Source organism: Mobula birostris, chromosome 6 (genome assembly GCF_030028105.1).
Source record: "Mobula birostris isolate sMobBir1 chromosome 6, sMobBir1.hap1, whole genome shotgun sequence".
Taxonomy (NCBI): domain Eukaryota; kingdom Metazoa; phylum Chordata; class Chondrichthyes; order Myliobatiformes; family Myliobatidae; genus Mobula; species Mobula birostris.
The window spans coordinates 68,207,117-68,233,503 of NC_092375.1; the positions used below are offsets into that span (position 1 = coordinate 68,207,117).

The window sequence follows — 26,387 nt, forward strand, 5'->3', positions numbered from 1 at the left end:
TCAGAGAACTCAGAAGAAGGCTGAAAAGCAGGACCTCCAGGGTGGTTATCTCCGGTTTTCTTCCAGTTCCTTGTGCTGGTGAGGGCAGGAACAGGGAGATAAGGGATCTGAATGTGTGGCTGAGGAGCTGGTGCGGGAGGCAGGGATTTAGATTCTTGGACCACTGAGATCTGTTTTAGGGTAAGGATGAATTGTACAGAAGGGACGGGTTGCATCTTAACAGACGGGGACCAGGATTCTGGCAGGTAGGTTTGCCACTGCTACACAGGTGTGTTTAAACTAAGTAGTGGGGGGGGGGGGAGGGGACGAACTGGAAATATAAGGATGGAGTTAAAGGGAAAGGGAGTCTAAGAAAAGTTAAGAAAGACAACAGAATTAACAGGGCAGAAAGCTCAGGAAGGGATCAGAGAGTATGGCCAAGTGCAATAGGAACCGATGTGAAAGGTGAGGAGAGTAAAAGTATTACTTTAAATGGATTAAAAGTATTATATATGAATGCAAGGAGTATAAGAAATAAAGTGGATGAGCTTGAGGCTCAGTTGAAAATTGGCAAGTATGATGTTATGGGAATAACAGAGACATGGCTGTAAGAGGACCAGGGCTGAGAAATGAATATTCAGGGATATACATCCTATCAAAAGGACAGGCAGGTTGGCAGAGGGTGTGGGGTGGCTCTGTTGGTGAGGAATGAAATTCAATCACTTGTGAGGGGGGACATAGAATCAGGAGATGTAGAGTCAGTATGGATGGAACTGAGAAACTGTAAGGGTAAAAAGACCCTAATGGCAGTTATCTACAGGCCCCCAAACAGTAGCCTGGATATAGGGTGCAAGTTAAATCAAAAGTCGCAAAGGTAATGCCACGGTTGTTACGGGGGATTTCAACATGCAGGTAGACTGGGAAAATCAGGTTGGTACTGGACCCCAAGAAAGGGAGTTTGTGGAATGCCTCAGAGATGGATTCTTAGAGCGGCTTGTATTACAGCCTAACAGGGAGAAGGGAATTCTGGATTTAGTGTTGTGTAATGAGCCAGATTTGATAAGGGAACTCGGGGTAAAGGAGCCATTAGGAGGTAGTGACCATAATATGATAAGTTTTAATCTACAATTTGAGAGGGAGAAGGGAAAATCGGAAGTGTCAGTATTACAGTTGAACAAAGGGGACTATGGACCCATGAGGGAGGAGCTGGCCAAAGTTGACTGGAAAGATACCCTAGCAGGGATGACAGTGGAACAACAATGGCAGGTATTTCTGGGAATAACACAGAAGGTGCAGGATCCGTTCATTCCAAAGAGGAAGAAAGATTTTAAGGGGAGTAAGGGGCGACCGTGGATGACAAGGGAAGTCAAGGACAGTATAAAAATAAAAGAGAGAAAGTATAACATAACAAGGATGAGCAAGAAACCAGAGGACTGGGAGACTTTTAAGGAGCAACAGAAGATAATTAAAAAGGCAATACGGGGGGAAAAGATGAGGTACGAAGGTAAGCTAGCCAAGAATATAAAGGAGGATAGTAAAAGCTTCTTTTTTAAAATATTTTATTAATAATTTTCTACAAACTACAGCATAGAAGAAAAAAATCAATAGTATAAATAGAAGGATCATTGCAATACAGACAAAAATAGCAATAACACATATCTTAACAAATGAGCAAGTCACCCATATTAGAAATGAAAAATTATAAAGAAAAGCACCCAACCCACCCACTATCCATCTCCAAGCCAACCATTATATTATAAGTATAAATACTTGAAAGGACATTTGAGATAAACTTTTATCACCCCAGAACTATATATTGTAGTAAAAAGAGAAATGAATAATAATTTTAGAAAAGCGCATCCTGCTACTTAATCAAAGAATCAGAGGGAGCTGGAAATGCAGGATCTGACTATCAAGGGAAGAAAAAAATACACCAATCAATCTAGGTGAGAATTATGAAAAGATTCAAGAAAAGGTCCCCACACCTTATGGAACTCTATGTCCAAATTAAAAAGTGAATAGTAAATCTTTTCAAGATCTAAACAAGACATAATATCCCTAAGCCATTGAGCATGGGTAGGGGAACCTTCTTTAGGTATGTGAAGAGGAAAAAATTAGTCAAGACGAAAGTTGGGCCTTTGAAGACAGAAACGGGTGAGATTATTATGGGGAACAAGGAAATGGCAGACGAGCTGAACAGGTACTTTGGATCTGTCTTCACAAGGGAAGACACAAACAATCTCCCAGATGTAATAGTGGCCAGAGGACCTAGGGTAACGGAGGAACTGAAGGAAATTCACATTAGGCAGAAAATGGTGTTAGGTAAACTGATGGGACTGAAGGCTAATAAATCCCCAGGGCCTGATGGTCTGCATCCCAGGGTACTTAAGTAGGTGGCTCTAGAAATCGTGGACACATTGGTAATCATTTTCCAACGTTTTATAGATCCAGCATCAGTTCCTGCGGATTGGAGGGTAGCTAATGTTATCCCACTTTTTAAAGAAAGGAGGGAGAGAGAAAACAGGCAACTATAGACCAGTTAGTCTGACATCAGTGGTGGGGAAGATGCTGGAGTCAATTATAAAAGATGAAATAGCGGCATATTTGGATAGCAGTAGCAGGATAGGTCTGAGTCAGCATAGATTTACGAAGGGGAAATCATGCTTGACTAACCTTCTGGAATTTTTTGAGGATATAACTATGAAAATGGACATGGGAAAGCCAGTGGATGGAGTGTACCTGGACTTTCAGAAAGCCTTTGATAAGGTCCCACATAGGAGGTTAGTGGACAAAATTAGAGCACATGGTATTGGGGGTAGGGTACTGACATGGATAGAAAATTGGTTGGCAGACAAGAAACAAAGAGTAGGGATTAACGGGTCCTTTTCAGAATGGCAGGCAGTGACTAGTGGGATACCGCAAGGCTCGGTGCTGGGACCGCAGCTATTTACAATATACATTGATGATTTAGATGAAGGGATTAAAAATAACATTAGCAAATTTGCAGATGACACAAAGTTGGGTGACAGTGTGAAATGTGAGGAGGATGTTATGAGAATGCAGGGTGACTTGGACAGGTTGGGTGAGTGGGCAGATGCATGGCAGATGCAGTTTAATGTGGATAAATGTGAGGTTATCCACTTTGGTGGCAAGAACAGGAAGGCAGATTACTATCTGAATGGTGTGAAGTTAGGAAAAGGGGAAGTACAACGAGATCTGGGTGTCTTTGTTCATCAGTCACTGAAAGTAAGCATACAGGTACAGCAGGCAGTGAAGAAAGCTAGTGGCATGTTGGCCCTCATAACAAGGGGAGTTGAGTATAGGAGCAAAGAGGTTCTTCTGCATTTGTTCAAGGCCCTGGTGAGACCCCACCTGGAGTATTGTGTGCAGATTTGGTCTCCAAATTTGAGGAAGGACATTCTTGCTATGGAGGGAGTGCAGCGTAGGTTCACTGGGTTAATTCCAGGGATAGCAGGAACGTCATACGTTGAAAGATTGGAGCGACTGGGCTTGTATACACTGGAATTTAGAAGGATGAGAGGGGATCTAATTGAAACATGAAAGATTATTAAGGGATTGGACACGCTAGAGGCAGGGAACACGTTCCCGATGTTGGGGGAGTCCAGAAACAGAGGCCACAGTTTAAGAATAAGGGGTAGACCATTTAGAATGGAGTTGAGGAAAAACTTTTTCACACAGAGGGTTGTAGATCTGTGGAATGCTCTGCCTCAGAAGGCAGTGGAGGCCAATTCTCTGGATTCTTTCAAGAAAGAGTTAGATAGAACTCCTAAAGATAGCAGAGTCAAGGGATATGGGGAGAAGGCAAGAACAGGGTACTGATTGTGGATGATCAGCCATGATTACAGTGAATGGCGGTGCTGGCTCGAAGGGCCAAATGGTCTACTCCTGCACCTATTGTCTATGTCTATTGATACAGTATGGAATAGGGCCTTCCAGCCCTGCAAGCTACGCTGTCCAGCAATCCCCTGATTTTAATCCTCACCTAATCATGGGACAATCTCCCTGTGACTGCATGGGTTTCCTCCCACAGTCCAAAGTCATACCAGTTGGTAGATTAGTTGGTCATTGTAAATTGTCCCATGATTAGGCTAGGATTAAAATCAGGGGATTACTGGACAGTGTCGCTCAAAGGGCTGGAAGGCCCTATTGTGTACTTTATCTCAACAAATAAAAAAAAAATTAAGTAATGGAGGATTCCTATAATGGGTCATGTTTCAGGTTGGGCAGATATATGCAGCCTGCTTGAACAAATCAGTTACCAATTAGAGCTCTGCTTTATTATTAGCTATCTGTCACCACTGCTCTCAGTTTATTTGCCTTTGGATCCTTGGAGTGCAGCTCAGGAAAGATACCATAAATGCTATTTTGCAGCTGATAGCTAAAGTGTGAATGAGTAAGCAATCCACCTGCTTTAGATGTTTGTTAGCTGTTTAATCAGAAATGGAAGTCTGTGCTAAAATATCTTGTAAAAATTAGGAAAAATTATGACTGATGACTTGCTTGCAAGAATAGGCAAGTATGTCAACTTTTACTGTGGTAATGAGAGACAGATTAAGCAGTGAAACAGATGACAATTGTGACTTCCCTGCAGCAAGATTATCCACTTTAACAGCTTCCACTTTATTAATGTGAAGCCGGTGTTTAAGCCAAAAAGGATGCTTATGTAGATCCATGCAAGATGCACATGCACCTACTGAAATGTTTCCATTTTCTGGAAGTTCACTCTCCCTGATTTCTCTCATTTGACTGTTCAGAGACTAGCAAGTGAACCTATTAGGAACCCAGGCAGTGCATTTCAGGAATGGTACAAAAAGTGTTATTTGCATGTGATAAGTAAAGTACAGTAATCGGGTTGCTGTAAGTATATATCATCTATTCAGTCAGAAATAGAGGCACACTTTAAAATGCTCCAACCAGGGTTTCCAGTATGTTCAATATGTGCTGTGTTCTGCAAAATTGCATGCAGCAGTGAAGCTTGGAGAAAATGCAGAGTGCAGATAAACCAGAAGCATTTAAAACAAATCAAATACATTTAAAAGAATATAGAACATAACAGCACTGCACAGGCCCTTTGGCCCACGATGCTATGCCAACCTTTTAATCTACCCTAAGCTCAATCTAACCCTTCCATCCCACATAGCCCTCCATTTTTCTATCATTCACATGTCTGGCATCTTTTAAATGTCCCTAATGTATCTGCCTCTGCCGCCACCCCCAGCAGTGCATTCCATGCACCTACCGCTCTTTGTGTAAAAAAACTTACATTTAATTTAAAAATTACAATCAACAAATCTAAAATATTTCAAATCACATCTGATGTAAATTAATCTAAAACATGAATATTTATGGGAAAAAAGAAACAAATTTGATTTTGCAAATGAATGGGACCATGGTATAGCTGCCAGCCATGACTGGTATAAGGCTGATGGTCAGATATGAAATGCATCTGGTATTTCAGTTCAGAAAACATGCTTCCATCCTAAACTCAGCCTCAAGTCTCACAGCCAAACGAGAAGCTAGATGCACTAGGATCTGACCTTAAGTGCATCCAGTATTTCCCTATTAATTAAAGACATGCTAAACAGCAGAAAATGAATAGACAAAGCCACATCCCACTTCAAAGTGTAACTAGCCAAATGCCCAAAAGAGGTAAGATATCCATTTTTTAGACAGAGAAGACAATTTACATTCAATAGAAAATAATATTTTTATAAAAAATACATTATATTTGCCTTTCATGTACCTAAAGAAACATAAAAATGATTTACACAACTAGATGCAATCCTGTACCTTAGCAATACATTTCAATCTGACCTTGTTCCCATCATGTACAATAAGATCAAATTCACCTTCCTCAGGGGAGAAGAACGATGCATGCCAGACTACTTCGCATTCTAAATCACTGAATGCATCTACAATGCCTGCATAAAAAGAGGACCATTTAGTTTCTTAATCCATATGTCAATTGTTTAAGAGAAAAAACAGGTCAGTTTTAAGTTGCAAAGAAGGTGGAGGCAGGATAGCCAGGGCAAAGGAACACAATTTTATCAGAAGAGATCAGAGTTACATTTTGACAAATTGTTGAAGAAGCAACTTGGGTGACTGGTGGGGGGAGGGAGGGGGTGGGGGAGAGAGAGAGAGAAAGATTAAGAATAAGAAACATGTAAAGAGCTGAGAAATATAGGTAAAACCTGAAGAGAATATCCAGGTCAGGCAGTGTTAGTGGAGAGAGAAAAAGTGAGTTAATATTACAGATGGATAACTTAAGCAGAACTTGGCCAGTTCTGTTACAAAAAGAGAAAATAAGTTACACAAAGTTGTTGAATTCAACAATGAGTCCAAAAGGTTGCAACATACCTAGACAGAAATGGAGAGCAGTTCTTCGACCTTACATTGGCTTTGTTTAAACAGTGCAGAAGACCATACACACATAGGCCAGCATAGGAGAAGGACAGAAATTAAAGGAGGAACTGCAAGTTTAAGGTTATTCTGGGCACTGAAAGCTGATTTTATCCACCTGTGGTAATATGTTTTTCCATCCTCTACAAATTATACCTGATATGCCAGGCATTTCCTCTGGCTCTATCTTCATTTCACAGCTTCTTACATTCAGAGTCATAGGGTCATAGAACATTACAGCACAGAAACAGGCTTTTTGGCCCATCTAGTCTGTGCCAAAACTTTAATCTGCCTAGTCCCATCAACCTGCACCCGAACCATAGCCCTTCAGCTACCACCCATCAATTAACCTTTCCAAATTTCATCTAAATCTTGAAATCGAACCCATATCCACAATTGAGCTGGCAGTTCATTCCATAATTTCACCACCCTCTGAGTGAATTTCCCCTTCATTTTCCATTAAGATATAGCAGTAGAATTAGGCTATTTGGCCCATTGAATCTGCTCTGCCACTTCATCATGGCTGATCCAATTTTCCTCTCAGCCCCAATCTCCTGCCTTCTCCCTATATCCCTTCATGCCCTGACCAATTAAGAATCCGTCAACTTCTGCCTTAAATATTTCATCTTTCACCCTTAACACATCACCTCTAGTTGTACTCTCACGCAACCTCAGTGGAAAAAGTCTGCCTGCATTTACCCTGTCTATACCCCTAATAATTTTCTATATCAAATCTCCCCTCAATCTTATATATTCTCAGGAATAAAGTTCGAACCTATTCAACTTTTCCCTATACCTCAGGTCCTCAGGTCCTGGCAACACCCTTGTAAATTTTCCCCGCACTCTTTCAATCATATTTACACCTTTCCTGTAGGTAAGTGACCAAAACTGCACAGAATTTTCCAAATTAGACTTCACCAATATCTTAAACAATTTCAACATACAGTAACATCTCAAATCCTGTACTCTATACATTGATTTATGAAGGCCAGTATGCCAAAAGCTTTCTTTACGAGCCTATCTACCTATGACATGACTTTCAAGGAATTATGGATCTGTATTCCCAGGTCCCTTTGTTGTACCACACTCCTCAGTACCCTAGCATTCACCGTGTAAGACCTATGCTGGTTAGTGCTCCCAAGGTGAAACACCTCCATCTGCCATTTTTCAGTCCTTTTTTCCAGCTGGTCCAGATCCTGCTACACCCTCAATCTTGGTGTTTTCTGCAAATTTACCATATTCAGATTATTGATATGGATGACAAACAACAATGGACCCAGCACAGATCCTTGCGTCACACCACTAGTCACAGGCCTCCAGTCTGAGTGGCAATCCTATCCCTGTGCAACTCTAGTTTAACAACCACCCTTCCCCACCCCAGCAGCACTAGCAAAACCTTCCCGCTAGGACATCAGCCCCCTCCAGTTCAGCTGCAAACTGTCCCTTCTATACAGGTCAAACCTTCCCTGGAAGAAAGCCCAATGATCCAAAAATCTGAAGCCCTCCCTCCTACACCATCTCCTTAGCCATATGTTAAACTGTATGATCTTCCTATTTCTGGCCTCACTAGCACATAGAATGGGTAACAATCCTCAGATCACAACTCTGGAGGTCCTGTCCTTTAATTTAGCACCTTACTCTCTTGACTCACTTTGCTGGGCCTCATCATGCCTCCCATCCATGTCATTGGTATTGATGTGGACCACGACCTCTGGCTGCCTAACACTCCCACTTAAGAATGCTGAGCTGTCTCTGACCCTGACACCCAGTTGGCAACATACCATCCAGGAATCTCGTTCTCAGCACAGAACCTCCTCTCTGTTCCCCAAACCAACAAATCCCCTTTTACCACAGCTCACCTCTTCTCCCCACTTCCCTTCTGAGCCACAGAGCCAGCCACAATGCCAGACACAAGACCTTTGTGGCTATCCTCTGCTTGGTCATTCCCACCCCCCAGCAGTATGTAAAGTGATATACCTGTTGTTGAGGGGAACAGTCACAGGGGTACTCTACAATGGCTGCCTATGCCCTTTTCCCCATCTGGCAGCCACCCAGTTACCTATATCCTGCACGTTGGGTATAACTCCCTCCCTGTATGTCCTGTCTATCAAAGCCTCAGCCTCCTAAATGATCCAGAGTTCATCTAGTTCCTCAACATAATCTGTTAGAAATTGCAGCTGGGTGCACTTCTTACAGGTGTAGTCATCAATGTCACTGGAGGTCTCCCTGCCTTCCCACATCCCACAAGAGGATTATTCCATTACCCTGCCTGGAAACCCACAGCGCTAAATGTGCAATAAGACAGAAAGAATAAAAAAAGAAAAAAATCTGCAGTCATTGCCTCTCCTTGCCGAAGCCACAATGAGCCAAAGCCTCAACTCCCCACCCTAACATTGGGCCACACAATGGCTACTCACACAATTCTTTCATTTTGTTTTCTTGCTCTCCAATTATGACCCATCCCTGCCCATCAGATTGGTGTGTGATGCATCCCTTTATGGCCTTGGAGCCGTTTTATCACACATTAAAGATGGATCTGAATGCCAGATTGCATTTGCTTCAAGGACACTGACAAGTGGAGAACGCAAATACGCACAGATCGACCAAGAGGCCCTTACTCGAGTATGGGGAATAAAGAAGTTCCACCACTACCTCTACAGACAAAGGTTTACTCTAGTGACAGATCACCAGTCCCTTGCGTACATTTTCAATCCCAGGAAGGGAATTCCAGTGATGACTGCTACCCAGTTACAATGTGGGCACTATTTCTAGGAGCCCACTTGTGACATGGAGTTCAAGGATACCAAGCACAGCAACAAATCAGAGAACTAGAAGCCTTTTGCAAGGAAGAATGGGCGAAAATCCCCCAAACAAGAATTGAAAGACTTCTAGTTGGCTCCAGAAAGTGTTTACAAGCTGTGATACTTGCCAAAGGGGGTGTTACTAAGTACTGACCATGCAGGGTGCCCAAACTTTTGCTTTGGGCCCTTTTCCTTTCTTGTTATTTTGAAACTGTAAAAGATGGAAATAAAAAAAGTAATCTTGCTTAAAGTATTACACTACTTCGACATGCCTCTCTAAGAATTTCTTAAAAGTCCCTCATGTATCTGCCTCTTCAACTACCTATGACAGTATGTTCCCACATACCCCTCACTCTCTGAGTAAAGAACTTACCTCCAACATCCTTTCTTTAATTTCCTCCAAATACTTTAAAATTAAGCCTCTGCGTATTTAGCTATTTCCTCTTGCTGTCCACTCTATCTATGCCTCATATAATCTTGTGCACATCAACCAAGTCACCTCTCATCTGCCTTCTCTCCAAAGATAAAGGCACTAGTTCACTCAACCTATCTTCATAAGACATGCTTTGAAGAAATGAGAAAGGATCTAAAAAGCGTGGATTGGGACAGGTTGTTCTCTGGCATGGATGTGATCGGTAGGTGGGAAGCCTTCAAAGCAGAAATTTTGAGAGTGCAGAATTTGTATGTTCCTGTCAGGATTAAAGGCAAGGTGAATAGGAATAAGGAACCTTGGTTCTCAAGGGATATTGCAACTCTGATAAAGAAGAAGAGGGAGTTGTATGACGTGTATAGGAAGCAGGGAGTAAATAAGGTGCTTGTGGAGTATAAGAAGTGCAAGAAAATACTTAAGAAAGAAATCAGGAGGGCTAAAAGAAGACATGAGGTTGCCTTGGCAGTCAAGGTGAAGGATAATCCAAAGAGCTTTTACAAGCATACTAAGAGCAAAAGGATTGTAAGGGATAGAATTGGTCCTCTTGAAGATCAGAGTGGTCGGCTATGTGTGGAACTAAAGGAAATGGGGGAGATCTTAAATAGGTTTTTTGCGTCTGTGTTTACTAAGGAAACAGGCATGAAGTCTATGGAATTAAGGGAAACAAGTAGTGAGACCATGGAAACTGTACAGATTGAAAAGGAGTAGGTGCTTGCTGTCTTGAGGAAAATTAAAGTGGATAAATCCCCGGGACCTGACAGGGTGTTCCCCTGGACCTTGAAGGAGACTAGTGTTGAAATTGCAGGGGCCCTGGCTGAAATATTTAAAATGTCGCTGTCTACAGGTGAGGTGCCGGAGGATTGGAGAGTGGCTCATGTTGTTCCATTGTTTAAAAAAGGATCGAAAAGTAATCCAGGAAATTATAGGCCAGTAAGTTTAACGTCGGTAGTAGGTAAGTTATTGGAGGGAGTACTAAGAGACAGAATCTACAAGCATTTGGATAGACTGGGACTTATTAGGGAGAGTCATCATGGCTTTGTGCGTGGTAGGACATGTTTGACCAATCCATTGGAGTTTTTCGAGGAAGTTACCAGGAAAGTGGATGAAGGGAAGGCAGTGGATATTGTCTACATGGACTTCAGTAAGGCCTTTGACAAGGTCCCGCATGGGAGGTTAGTTAGGAAAATTCAGTCGCTAGGTATACATGGAGAGGTGGTAAATTGGATTAGACATTGGCTCGATGGAAGAAGCCAGAGAGTGGTGGTAGAGGATTGCTTCTCTGAGTGGAGGCCTGTGACTAGTGGTGTGCCACAGGGATCGGTGCTGGGTCCATTGTTATTTGTCATCTATATCAATGATCTGGATGATAATGTGGTAAATTGGATCAGCAAGTTTGCTGATGATACAAAGATTGGAGGTGTAGTAGACAGTGAGGAAGGTTTTCAGAGCCTGCAGAAGGACTTGGACCAGCTGGAAAAATGGGCTAAAAAATGGCTGATGGAGCTTAATACTGACAAGTGTGAGGTATTGCACGTTGGAAGGACAAACCAAGGTAGAACATACAGGGTTAATGGTAAGGCACTGAGGAGTGCAGTGGAACAGAGGGATCTGGGAATACAGATACAAAATTCCCTAAAAGTGGCATCACAGGTAGATAGGGTCGTAAAGAGAGCTTTTGGTACATTGGCCTTTATTAATCAAAGTATTGAGTATAAGAGCTGGAATGTTATGATGAGGTTGTATAAGGCATTGGTGAGGCCGAATTTGGAGTATTGTGTTCAGTTTTGGTCACTAAATTACAGGAAGGATATAAATAAGGTTGAAAGAGTGCAGAGAAGGTTTATAAGGATGTTGCCAGGACTTGAGAAACTCAGTTACAGAGAAAGGTTGAATAGGTTGGGTCTTTATTCCCTGGAGCATAGAAGAATGAGGGGAGATTTGATAGAGGTATATAAAATTATGATGGGTATAGACAGAGTGAATGCAAGCAGGCTTTTTCCACTGAGGCAAGGGGAGAAAAAAACCAGATGACATGGGTTTAGGGTGAGGGGGGAAAAGTTTAAAGGGAACATTAGTGGAGGCTTCTTCACACAGAGAGTGGTGGGAGTATGGAATGAACTGCCAGACGAGGTGGTAAATGCGGGTTCTTCTTTAACATTTAAGAATAAATTGGACAGAAACATGGATGGGAGGTGTATGGAGGGATATGGTCCATGTGCAGGTCAGTGGGACTAGGCAGAAAATGGTTCGGCACAGCCAAGAAGGGACAAAAGGCCTGTTTCTGTGCTGTAGTTTTTATGGTTTCTATGGTTTCTAATTCAGACGGCATCCTGGTAAATCTCCACTGCATCCTCTCTAAAGCTTCCTCATCTTCCTATAAAGACTCCATTGCTGCTCTCCGATTGAGAGGTTGAGCAAGGTTGAAGTCAATGAAGACATAAACAGAGGACGGACAGATATTCGGCACCGTCTGGCTGCATTTAACTGGTCTTCCTCTTCCTCTTGCCAGCTACTTTACATTGAATCATTGAGGTGACCAGAACTGAACACAATATTCCAAGTGTGGTCTAATCAGGGTTTTATAGAACTGCTCTTGAATTTAATCCCCCAATTAGTAAAGGTCAACACATCACACACCATCTTAATCACCTTATCACATGTGCAGCAACTTTGAGGGTTCTATCCTAAGATCTCTCTGTTCCTCCACACTGACATCAAGTTCAACCACCCAAAGTGAAACATTTCACACTTTTCCATGCGAACTCCATCTGCCACCTCGCAGCCCAGCCCTGCATCCTATCACTGTCCCATTGTAACCTTCAACATCATTCTACTCTATCCATAACACCACCAATCTTTGTGTAATCTACAAACTTAAAAACCAACCCTTCCACTTCCTCATCTAAATCATTTATAAAAATCTCAAAAAGCAGGGGTTGGGAACAGGTCCCTGCAGAACATCACTTTAGCACTACTACTCTGCCTTTTGTGGGCAAACTGATTCTGAATCCACGCGGCCATGTCTCCTGATTTTCTGGATGAGTCTGTCATGGAGAACCTTGTCAAATATCTTACTAAAATCCATATGCAGCACTGCCTTCATTAATATGTTTTGCTGATTTCTTGAAGAATTCAATCAGGCTCGTAAGCCATAACCTGCCCCTCACAAAGTCATGCTGAATATCTCTAATCAGATTGTGCTTCTCCAAATGCTCATAAATCCTGTCTCTAAGAATCTTCTTCAATATTTTGTCCACCACTGACATAAGATTCACGGATCTATAATACCAGGTTTATCCCTATTACCTTTCTTGAACAAAGAAGTAACAATTGTCATCTTCCAATACTCTGGCACTACTCCTATGGCCAGTGAGGATGCAAAGATCATCACTGAAGGAGCAGCATCTCTTCCCTCTCTTCCCGCAGTAACCTGGGTATGTCCTATCTGCCCCCAGGACCTTAATTATACTAATGTTTTTCAAAAGTCCCAGCACATATTCCTCCTTAATGGCAACATATTCCAACATATCAGTCTTGTGTATGCTGACCTTGCATTCATCAAGTAGTCTCTCACTGGTAAATACTGAATCAAAATATTTATTAAGGACCTTACCTTATTAAGGATTTCAGGATGTACATTGTATACATTTCTCTGACATTAAATGTACCTATTGAAACCAGCTCCTCAGACTCCAGGTATATGTTTCTGCTTTTACCCCTGATCAGTCCTACACTCACTTACTCTAGTCATCCTCCTGTTCTTTGCATATATGTAGAACATTTTGGGAATTTGCTTAATCCTACCAGCCAAGGCCTCCTCAGGTCCTCTTCTACCTCTCCTAAGTCCATTTTTGAGCTTCTTCCTAGCTGCCTAGTAACTTTCAAGTCCCTGTCTAATCCTTGCTTACTGAAACTCAAGTCTTTCTTCCTCTTGACTGGGTGTTCCACATCTCCTGTCAACCATAGTTCCTTCACTCTACCAACCATTTCCCACCTCAATGGGATAAACCTATCCAGAACCCCAAGACGTTATAATGGTCACAACATTGTAGATCTAAGTACTGATCCATGTTCTAAATTTTATCACCCCTGTTCCTGATATTTCTGACAGTAAAATAAACACATTTCAACTAATCAAATTATGCCCCTTCCACTGCCTATCCTTCCTAACAGGCTCTCTATAGACGACATCTACCTTTATACTAAATGCCCCATCCACTGACCAATCACTTTGGTTCCTATGCCCATGCCAAACCAGTTTAAACAGTCCCCAGCAGCTCTAGTAAACCTACCCACAAGAATATTAGTCCCCCCCCTTAAGTTCAAGTGCAACAAGTACACATCAAGCCTTTCCCAAGAGATCCCAATAATCCACAAACCCTGCCTCTTACACAGATTCTTCAGTCATACATTCATCTACCAAATCATCTTATTCTTAATCTTACTAGAGCATGACATAGGCATCGATCCAGAGATTACCACGTTGGAGATCTTGCATTTCACCTTCTTTCCAAACTCACTATATTCTCTCATCAGGATCTCATCCTTTTTCCTTAATATAGAATAGAGAGCATTACAGTACAATACAGGCCCTTCGGCCCACAATGTTGTGCCAAACTTTTATCCTACTCTGGGATCAATCTAACCATTCTCTCCTCCATAGCCTTCCTTTTTCTATCATCTATTTGTCTATCTAAGAGTTTTTTAGATGTTCACCGACCTCCAAGCAAGATACACTCCATCTACAACAACATTCTGCTTTCTATGGACAAGCCAATTCTGAATCCATACCACCATGATTCTCTGTATCACATGCTTCCTGACTTTCTGAATGAGCCTACCATGGGGAACTTTATCAAATGCCTTACTAAAGTCCATATACACCACTGTTCTGCCTTCATCAGTGTGCTTTGTCACAGCCTTAAAGAATTCATTCAGGTTTGAGCAGCATGTTCTACCCCTCACAAGGCTATTGTACCAATACTTCTACCAATATGTACAACAACTTCTGACCGGTCACCCTCCCCTTAAGAAAGTACACCTGATCTCAGATATCTCTGACCCTAGTATCTGGGAGGCAACATAGAAACATAGAAAATTGGTGCAGGAGTAGGCCACTTGGCCCTTCAAGCCTGCACCGCCATTCAGTATGATCATGGCTGATCATCCAACTCAGAACCCTGTACCTGCCTTCTCTCCATACCCCCGATCCCTTTAGCCACAAGGGCCATATCTAACTCCCTCTTAAATATAGCCAATGAACTGGCCTCAACTGTTTCCTGTGGCAGAGAATTCCACAGATTCACCACTCTCCGTGTGAAGAAGTTTTTCCTCATCCCGGTCCTAAAAGGCTTCCCCTTTATCCTTAAACTGTGACCCCTCGTTCTGGACTTCCCCAACATCAGGAACAATCTTCCTGCATCCAGCCTGTCCAATCCCTTTAGAATTTTATACGTTTCAATAAGATCCCCGCTTCAATCTTCTAAATTCCAGGGAGTATAAGCCTAGTCGACCCAGTCTTTCATCATATGAAAATCCTGCCATCCCAGGAATCAATCTGGTGAACCTTCTTTGTACTCCCTCTATGGCAAGAATGTCTTTCCTCAGATTAGGGGACGAAAACTGCACACAATCAATCAAAGTATAACATCAGGAAGTCTCTGTTACATCCACAAAATCTCCTGTCTGTTCCCCTAACTATTGAATCCCTGATCACTATCACTCTCCTCTTCTTCCCCCTTCCCTTCTGAACCACAGAGCCAGACTCAGTGCCAGAGACCTGGTCGCTTCAGGTTTCCCCGATAGGTTGCTCCCCTGCACACAACGGTACAAAGTGATATGCTTGTTATTGAGGGGGACGGCCACAGGGATACTCTGCATTATTTACCTATTCCTTTTCCCTCTCCTGATAGTCACCTAGCTACCTGCCTCCTGTATTTTAGGTGTGACTACCTCCCTGTAGCTCTTATCTACCACCTCCTCATTCTTTGTATTCTCCCAAATGAGCCAAAGGCCATTTAGCTATACTTCTCGTTCCCGAACACAGTCTGAAAGGAGTTACACCCAGATGCACTTCTTGTAGACGTGGAATTCACAGAGACTGCTAGAAGTTTCCCAGATCTCCCATGTCTTGCATGAAGAGCACAACACTGACCTAGGATCCATTCTCACTCCTCTAGCTTGACACTAATAGACAAGAAAGAGAAACCTGACAGAAACCTCAATCTAGCCTCCGCCTCTTCTCACCAAAGTCTCTTGATCCAAAGCCTCAGTTTCCCAATCTAACCTTCCACTCCAACAACAGCCACTCCACAACCTGCTTGCATACTTTACTAATTTGTTTCTTTCCCAGTCCAAACGAAGGATTTTCAAACTCTAACTATAACTTCGTTTCCCATTCCACAGTTACTGAAGTGTTTCCATCATTTTCTGTTTTTTTTTTCAGATTTCCAGCAGCAATATATTCTCATGTTCACAAAATTAGCATGTATTTGCTGAATGAAGATTAAGAGCTTCACATTTAAACCCTCTGCAACATATGCTTCAAAGGAGGACTTGACTGGAGGGGATGGGAGAATGAAGATCAGTTATGAGATTAAGTATTAGGTTTGCTTAAGTACGGCTGCTTACCACTGACGTAAAAATAGCCATCTTAATCATTAACAGCACCCATTCCTCCAGTGGGTTAAGGCATACAGACTATCTGTTTACTTGTTTCTGCATTTGGATATACACAACCTTGTTCCACTAAAGACGTGTGTCAGGCAGTGTTGTGCAATGTGACAATGGAATGGAAGTGATGCAGATTGAACAGTTTCCGATAGTCTTGCAGATTAGTTACACTCCAGTAGAAAGCTTAATGGAGGAAAAGTGCAACAGTACAGTGAAGAAGAGACCTTAGTCAATGCTGCTCTCAAAGATATTCACCAAAGTGATCTGATTTATTTACTCTGAAGTTCTTTTTCCTCAACCATGCTTAGTTCATTTTTATATTAGCTACCTCCATCAGGTCGGATGAAGAATGCCATTCCTTTTTCTTCGACTACTGGACACCAGCTGAATTGAACAGGGTTGTTTCTCCTGTTATAGAGTCGCATTGTTGTCCTGAAACCCGATTCACCCAGGAGTCCATAGTTTGGGGTTAAAACCAACTTTCTGGTTGACAACTCAAGAGCGGCATAAACCACGTTTGCCTTTACTAATAACAGGCCAGTATGGATGTTATTTATTGTGTAGGTGATTGATCTACAAAATAAAAGAAAATTAGCTTAAGTTTCTATAGTACCGATTCATAAAAATGTTGTGGCATTGCAGTTCAAATACTTATTAACTATTCTGTTTAAAATCTTGTAAATTTATGACCACCTCTCAGCCCATCATAGGTTTTTGTAATTATTCCTCAACTACATGCCTTCCATTTTACTAATGTATGGTCAAAATTAAAATTCTCCAAACATTTTGTTGTGAATGAGGGGAAGAAATAAGAAAAATAATCATGATTATCCTGTAATTGCAACAATATTCATTTCTGTTCCAAACCTCCATCAGATTAATAAGGGTTTAAAGTGTATTCACATTGTCAAATGAGATTATCATGATTATAAGATGATATAAAACACTGGAGAATGAACCTGTTAATGTTCCATAGGGCTCAGCAGCATCCCCTGCTTTTTGTAGCATATATCATCGATTTAGACATGCTTATAGAGACCATATTTAAAAATTTGCAGATGATTACTAAAACTGAGAGTATCATTGATGGTGGAGAGTGTGTTTATAAATTGAAGACTACGGGGAAATGTCAATGATCTGGTTGGTTAGCTACATATGCTATCCAGAAAAACATGGCATAATGCATCTGAAGAGTGCATATGAGGCAAGTGATTACACAAAAATTGGTAAGGTACTAAGATGTGTAGAGGAATATAAGAACATATGATATAGCAGCAGAATTAGACCATTCAACCTATCAAGTCTGCTCCACTATTTGATCATGGTTGATTTATTATTCCCTCTCAACCCCATACTCCTGTATTTTCCTGTATGCTTTGACATCATTACTAATCAAGAACCTATCAACCTCTGATTTGAATATACCCAATGATTTCACCATCTGTGGCCTTGAATTCCATAGATACACCGTTCCCTAGCTAAAGAAATTCCTCTTCCCCTCTGTTCTAAAGGGATGCCCTTTTATTCTAAACCTGTGCCATTTGGTCCTAGACTTTCCCACTATTGGAAACATCCTCCGAAATCCACTCTGTCTAGGTCTTTCAATATTTGGTAGATTTCAATAAGATTCCCCCCGCCCCCACCAATCTTTCCTCATCCTTCCAATCTGTTAGTACAGGCCCAGTGCCATCAAATGCTCCCCATGCATTTACCTTTTAATTCCTGGACACTATCCAACACCAGCACACCCTTCCTTGGATATTAGATTAGATTATGAGGACACTCAGTCCTCGTTTATGGTCATTTAGAAATGCATGCATTAAGAAATGATACAATGTTCCTCCAGAGTGATATCACAAAAAAAGGACAAACCAAAGACTAACACTGACAAGACCACATAATTATAACATATAATTACAGCAGTGCAAAGCAATACCATAATTTGATAAAGGGCAGACCATGGGCACGGTAAAAAAAAGTCTCAAAGTTCCGATCGACTCCCAATAGTCCCGAAAGCAGGCGGCAAAAGGGAGAAACTCTCCCTGCCATAAACCTCCAGACGCCAACAACTGCCGATGCATTGGAAGCACCCGACCACAGCTGACTCTGAGTCCGTCCGAAAACTTCGAGCCTCCAACCAGCCCTCCGACACCGAGCACCGAGCACCATCTCTGCCGAGCGCTTCGACCCCGCCCCAGCCGCCAAGCAACAAGCAAAGCCGAGGACTTGGCACCTTCTCCTCCGGAGATTCTGGATCACATAGTAGGAGTGGCAGCAAAAAAGGCATTTCAGAAGTTTCTCCAGATGTTCCTCGGTCCTCTCATGCCCATCCCCATCAAATCAGGACTGTGCACGGCACCCTACTTGACAGATTACAGATATCATTCACTGGAGTGACGCCGCCATCTTCTCCTCCTCCCAGATATGAGATCCAGAATGACTTACAGTGTCCCAAACATGGTCTAACCAACATATTATAAAATTATAAAGTTTTAATGTCACATCTCTGCCTTTATATTCTAGTTCTCTTGAAATGAATTTTACTTCCTTACTCAACCTGCAAGTTAACCTTTAGGGAATCCTGCACTAGTACTCCCAAGCCCCTTTAAATCTCCAAATTCTCTTCCCATTTAGAAGATAGTTTACACCTTTATTCCTTCTATCAAAGTGCATGACCATACACTTCCCTATGCTGTATTCAAGCTGCCATTTCTTTGTCCATTCTCCAGACAAGATCATCCCTTCGGCCTATTCTATCGTGTGCTTCCAGCTACCCCAAAACCTAATTCTTGATAATGGAATCTAAAATTTTAACAATCACTGAAGTCTGCTATCTGGCCTATAATCTCCAGTCCTTTGCCTCCCTCCAACTTAAAGAGGGGAGTGTTATTTGTGATTTCCCAGTCCTCTGGAATCATTGCTGACTTTAATGATTCTTAAAAGATCACTACTAATATCTCCACTATCTCTTCAGCCACCTTTTTCAGAACCCTGGTAATACAGTCCATCGGGTCCAAGTATCTTATCCAATTTCAGACCTTTCAGGTGCCAAAACACCTTCTCCTTAGTAACAGTAACTACACTTACTTCTGACTCTGTCCTCCTACTCTCTCAAATTTCTGGCATGTTATTGGTATCTTTCACCAGAAAGTTAATCCATCATTTCTTTGTTCCCCATTACGACTTTTCTAGCATAATTTTCCAGTGGTCCAATGTCGACCTTTGCCTCTCTTTTACTCTTTATAATCTGAAAAAACTTTTGGTACCTTCCTTTATATTATTAGCTAGGTTTTCTTCATATTTCATCCTTTATTGTTTATAGTTGTCTTCTATTGGTTTTTAAAAGCTTCCCAGTCCTCTGGCTTCCCACTAGTTTTTGCAATATTGTATATTCTGTGATATTATGATCACTGCCTCCAAAGGGTTTCTTTACCTTGCGCTCTCTAATCAAAGCAAGTTCATTGCACAAGACCAAATCTAGAAATGCCTTTTACCTCGTAAGTTCAAACACAAGCTGCTCTAAAAAGCTATCTCATAAATATTCTACAAATTCCTCCTCTTGGGATCCAGCGCCAAACTGATTTTTCCAGTCTACCTGTAGATTAAAGCCCCAATGACCTCTCTAACATTGTTTTTCATACATGTCTTTTTATCTCTATAGTTTGTACTCCATATTTCTTTAAGAGGAAATCTTGCCAGGTAATCCTGTAGGAATTCTTTGAGGAAATAACAGGCGGAATAGATAAGGGAGAGACAATAGATGTTGCTTACTTGGATTTTCAGAAGGCATTTGACAAAGTGCTGCACATGAGGCTGCTTATCAAGACAAAAGCCCATGATATTACAGGAAAAATACTGGCACGGATAGTAGAATGGCTTACTGACAGGAAGCAAAGCGTAGGAATAAAAGGGATTTGAAAGACTTTGTGCAGGATTCCTTAAAGGTTAACTTGCAGGTTGAGTTGGTGTTAAGAAAGGCAAATGCAATGTTAGCATTCATTTTGAGAGGACTAGGTTATAAGAGCAAGAATGTAATGCTGAGGCTTTATTAGGCATTGGTCAGACTGCACTTGTGTAACTGCACTGTATTGTGAGCAGTTTTGGGCCCCTTATCTAAGAAAAGATATCCTGGCACTGGAGAGGTTCCAGAGGAGGTTCACGAGAATAATTCTGGGAATGAAAGGGTTAACACGTGAGAACCATTTGACGGCTCTGGGCCTATTCTTGTTGGAGTTTGAAAAAATAGGGGAGGGGGGAAATCCCATTGAAATCTATTGAATATTGAAAGGCCTAGTCAAACTGGATGTGGAGAGGATATTTCCTATAGTGGCTGAGTCTAGGACCAGAGGGCACAGTCTCAGAATAGAGGGAGTTCCATTTAGAACAGAGGTGAGGGGGAATTTCTATAGCCAGAGGGTGGTGAATCTGTGGAATTCATTGCCACAGCCAGTTATGGAGGCCAAGTCATTGAGTATATTTGAAGCAAATGTTGATAGGTTCTTGATTAGTGAGGGTGTCAAAAGTTATGGGGAGAGGGCAGGAAAATGGGATTGACAGGGATAATAAATAAGCTATGTTGGAATAGTGGAGCAGAACTGATGGGCAAATGGCCTAGTTCTGCTTCTATGTCTTATGATCTTATGGTCTTATATCCCGGTTACTATTCAGAGGCCTATATATACCTCCCACCAGAGTTTTCTTACCCTTGCATTTTCTTACTCTACCCACAAGGATTCTACATCTTCTGATCATGACATTTTTTGCTAAGGATTTCATTTCATTTTTTTACCAACAGAGTCACCCAACTCCTCTGCCCATCTGTCTGTCTTTTCAATACAATGTATACTGTATGCTTGAATGTTAAGATCCTGCCTGTGATCTTCTTTCAACCATGACTCTGTGATGTCCACAATGTCGTATCTGCCAATTTCTAACTTTGCTATAAGCTCATCTACATTGTGTTGTATGTTCGGTACATTTAAATATAACACCTTCAGTCCTGTATTCAACACCCACCTCCTTCTCAAACTTCTCTCAAATTTTTGAGTTAGTGGTGGAGAGGAGGTTACTAAACAAACTGTTATCCATTATGGACAGTCAGGTACATCCTCTCCATCACCCACTGAATAAGCAGCGGAGCACCCTTTTGAACAAACACATTCAGCTCCGCTGTCACAAGGATCGTTACGGAAAATGCAATAAGCATATACAACAGTTCATCCCTGTGCGACAGGAGAACAGACATTATAGTACAATAGTCTCTGTTTTATTATTTCATACATTATTGCACATTATTGAACATTGATAAATTATTATTGTGTATATTATTGTTCTGTACTTTATTATCAGTTAAGTCTGTACATTGTTAAGTGTGTTTTTAAATGTTGCTGCTGTAATGAAATAATTTCCCACTCGGGATCAATAAAGTACTTATTATTATTATTATTATTATTATTATTATTATCATATCCATGTGACCTGAAGATAAATTCTTATTCCTTTCTAAACCTTCTATCCTAGTGTTTTATTCTGGAAACTTCAGTAACTTCTGCACTCTCCTTCTCCTCGGATGAATCTTAATATTGGAGTTTCACAAATCCCTGAGTAACAGGACGAGTATGTAAGATGGTTAACAAAGTAATTCAGACACTAGATTTTAAATCTGTTAATTCCTTTCCCCATGGAACTTTAACAGTTTGTCTTTCTGTTTCTTCGGGTCATAGATGGTGGTTGTTCCCTCTGTCAGATGCTTCAAACTTACACCGCTGTAAGTTTTTCAAACAACTTGACTTTCTGTGTTATAGATAAACATAAATGCTTCCTCCTTTTCTTTTCACTATTACTCATAAGGATTACTGCAGGCCTTTCTGACATTTTCAACAATATATTCACAGCACAGAGCAGAGAATAAGCGCAAAACACATGGTAATGACTGTGAGTAATGCACAAAGGTCTAGCGATAATGACCGCTGAAGACAAACTGGCTCCCTAAGAACCCTACTCAGGGTATGTGAGGTCACTGCGTGGAGTTGTCTGTGGTGCGCAAAGAATTGAGCATCGCCTGGGATCCTTCCCAGCACTTTGTGGAATTTTCCATTTGTGGCATCATGTCAGCGCTCAAAAAACATTTGGATTTCAGAGGTTTTTGAATTTGGGATTTTCAGGTAAGGGGTGTTCATCCTGTATAGCTATTATCAGTATGAATGAATGATAAAAACAACTTGGTTACATTCATTTCTCATTTGTGATTCTTATTCAGTAACCTCTAGAAACAGAAATATTTTAAGGACATGATTAGAATCGCCTACTGAAATCCAGTCAACTTACTCATAAAAAATGATCATTTCAATGAACTGCAAGAACCTATTAAATCTTACTATAAGATTTCATGCTGACAAAGTTTGGTGGAGTTGTGGATAGTGTAGAAGGTTGTCAAGATTACAATGGGATATTGACAGGATGTAGAGCTGGGCTAAGAAGTGGCCCAGCTCTGTTAAGAGTTCAACCCAGAAATGTGTGGTGTGGTGTGGTGTGGTGTGGAGTGGAGTGGAGTGGAGTGGAGTGGAGTGAAGGTCAAATTTATAGATAGAATGCAGAGCGAATGGAAGTATTCTTAGCAGTGTGAAGGAACAGAGGGATCTTGGGGTCCATGTCCATGGATCCCTCAAAGTTGCCATGCAAGTGATAAGGTTGTTAAGAAGGCTATGGTGTGTTAGACTACATTAGTCAGGGGACTGAGTTAAGAGCTGCAAAGTAACGTTACAGCTCTATAAAATCCTGGTTAGATCACACTTGGAATGTTGCATTCAGTTCTGTTCGCTTCATTATAAGAAGGATAGAGAAGGTGCAGAGGAGATTTACTGAGATGCTGCCTGGATCAGAGAGCATGTCTTACGAGGAATGGTTGAACAAGCTAGGGCTTTTCTCTCTGGAGCAGAGGAGGATGAGAGGGGACTTAATAGAGATATACAAGATGATAAGAGACATTGATCGAGTGGATAGCCAGATACTTCTTCCTGGAGCAAAATTGGCTAATACAAGGATAATTATTTGAAGGTAAATGGAGGAAAGTATAGGGCGGATGTCAAAGATACATTTTTATGAAGAAAGGTGAGTGTATGGAATGCCATACAAGGTGTGGCAGTATCTGCCTCTGTCAGAAACATTAGGAGCATTTAAGAAACTCTTATATAAGAACATGAATGATAGAAAATGGAGCGCTATGTAGAGGGGATGATTTAAATTCATGCTAGAGTAGGTTAAAAGGTCAGCACAACATCTTAGGCCGAATGGCCTGTACTGTGTTGTAGTATTCTATGGTTTAAGTTCTATGATTTTCAATTTCCAAAAGGGTTCAAATTATGCTCTTTAACTGCACCAAATAAATTCACAAAATGTTCACATAAAATAATCTTGCCGTTGCTTTGAAATAACAAGGTTGTTAAATTTTGCATGACAGTAAAAATACTGACCTTTATTTGTATTATCAAGAAAAAACATTGATTTAAGGTTTCTCTTTTTCAGTATCTAAAGTTGCTCATGTTACCTAACCTCCTCATTTGTTAATTTGTATTTTACAAACATTTTTATACATACTGACACAAGAGCCACTACCTAAGTTAATCAGGAAAGCATCATCTTCAGTAGTTTTTTTACACACCCGTCACTTCTTTCTCCAGATTTCCAAGTCTGGAACCTAGATAGGAACTCTAATAAGGTATCTAACCAAGGGATCTGAAACAAATATTTTAAAACAAGATAGCAGTCCAAAAACATTAAAGATTAAAAGGCAATAGAATGAAGAAATATAAAATGATGAAAGACTAAAAAGAGAATAAAATGAGATTAAATGAGAATAAAGAGTGACAGTGAGAGAATAGAAGCAAAAATAAAAATAGAAGTAAAAAAGTGTAAAAAGAGGAGAGATGGGAGAAATGGTAAAAAGAGGCAAAGGAGAGGAAGAAAGTGAGGGAATAGAACAGAAGGAGTGGATTCAAAGGGAAAGCATTAAAGATATGAAGGATACTACGCTATTTAAAATCATTTAAAAAGAGAAAATAGAAAGGACAGATAAGAATATTGTGAAAAATATAGATGGGCACAATGAGGGATGAGAATAAGAAAAAACAGAATAAAAGAAAGCAGAAAGGAAAATACAGTTGGGGTAGATGGTAAAATACAGAAAGAAATGCACCAAATAAAGAGAGAGAAAAAAGAAAGATACACTGAGAATTTTCTGAGAAGAAAAGCAAAGGAAAGATTAGAGGAAAAAAAGTAGACAAAGAAATAAAAGTAAAGGTTAGTAGTGGAAACTGCAAGAAAGAAGACAGTAAAGGAGATTACAGAAAGACCTTTGATAAAGAAAAAACTTTGATAAGTGAATAAAGAAAATAATGGGTTATATTTCAGAGCCTTGGCCTAAGGTTTTTGATCTGGTCAAAGTATGTTCATTATGTCAAACTGTAGCCAATCTAATCAGCAATGGACCTTTTTACTATGGAAATCAAAGTATAATTGTATAATTTTCTCACAGGTATAAGTTTTATAAGACAAGTAAACCACACGAAGCAAATTTAGGATTTTTCAATAAACTGCCTGATGCTTATGAGATACATCAACAACACAAGATTGCAAAATATGCTTGATTATTAAAACAAATTACTTGCCATGACATGCATTGCTCTTTACAACTTTGTTTACTTCAATAGTGCTTAATACTGCGTAATGTATGTCACAGAAAGATGCTAAAGTAATATTGTTGTCTATATTTCATATTTTCCCTCAAGATTCTTTCCACTAGACAGAAAAGAAATTTCTCTTTCACACTTACTTCTGAAAAGTTCCAATTCTTTTACTTTCAAATACCATTGGTATGTAAATCGTAGATATAGGTGGGATCACCTGAGACAATGGACTAGATTCAAGCAGCTCTGTACAACATGTATCCATTTCAACTAAAATGTGTGAAGTTAAGTTGTTCACAATAGTCAAATTCTGGGTTGAGGATGAATGTAAACATACTTCTCCAAAGTCGATGTTTGATGGGCCTAGTCAAAAAAAAAGTATAATTTTAGTAAAAACTTCTGAAAATTAGCAAGAAGAGTGCAATTACCTATGGGCAAAATGCAATCATACTTGCAACATAAGTTAGGTGGTCTTCGTACTTGTAAAAATCGACCAGTATGAAAATGCACTGCTAAACTGTGGGTGGTGGGAATATCTACTAATTAAAAAAAAGATAAATAAGCTACAGTATACACTATATGCCATTAAAATTAGTTCTTACTGCAGCAGCACAGTGCACTACAAGATAAGTATAAATATAAGTCAATACTAAATTAGCATATACATATATCTTACATGTGTGCAAAATAAACGGCAAAATAAAAATAATGCCTCTAGTGCATTTTTGAGATACAAACAAAAACTATAGCAGTAAAATATATTCTTTTGTCTAAAATAGACTTAAAAATAAAACTACAATTTTCAGCAAAAACAGCATAATAGGGAAACAGAATATAAATGACTTGAGATACACCTTGGTTACAATTATAAAACACTTATAAAACACAATTATACTCCTCAAAAGTATTTCACTATTTATTAATTTACTGTCCAAGTTCACACACAAACACAGCTATTTGAGGGAGATACTGGAGGTACACAGTCCTCTTGAAAATTACATAGTTTCAATTGATGAACTACTATGGAAAAGATTACAAAATGTGAACAAAAAATGTCTATTCCAACCTCATCCATTAATAGGGTATGATTTCCAAGGTATCTGATGAATACTTGGGCCAGTACTTTCAGATTATCGATATTTAGAAACCAAACTTCGATTTCTCAATTATTTCAAAATGTCTTCATACTTTAGGCAAATTTGTCTTTTTAAAATCATACCACCTTCTTGTTTTTTTTAATTATTTTCTTCAATTTTCATAGTCTTTACACGTTTTCAAATGCTGACATGGCACAAAGGGGAGCAGGACTAGAAACAGGCTTTACCATCCCATTATTAGTCTGTTATTTCATTTTATTATCTCTCGGCTCAGCTTACTTCAGCTCGGCTTATCACATTTTTG

At 40.3% G+C, this 26,387-nt stretch overlaps 1 protein-coding gene across 1 annotated transcript in view; it reads right to left on the minus strand.

The window, feature by feature from the left end:
• The window catches only part of LOC140199082 (cilia- and flagella-associated protein 47-like), a 697,686-nt gene that overhangs the window by 564,342 nt on the left and 106,957 nt on the right, over positions 1 to 26,387 (minus strand). The window contains exons 14-16 of the mRNA XM_072260570.1: positions 25,133 to 25,349; positions 16,631 to 16,875; positions 5,791 to 5,921 (exon numbers count right to left, since the gene is read on the minus strand). Of these exons, the coding sequence (XP_072116671.1) occupies positions 5,791 to 5,921; positions 16,631 to 16,875; positions 25,133 to 25,349 (593 nt within the window). The remainder of the gene's footprint in view (positions 1 to 5,790; positions 5,922 to 16,630; positions 16,876 to 25,132; positions 25,350 to 26,387) is intronic.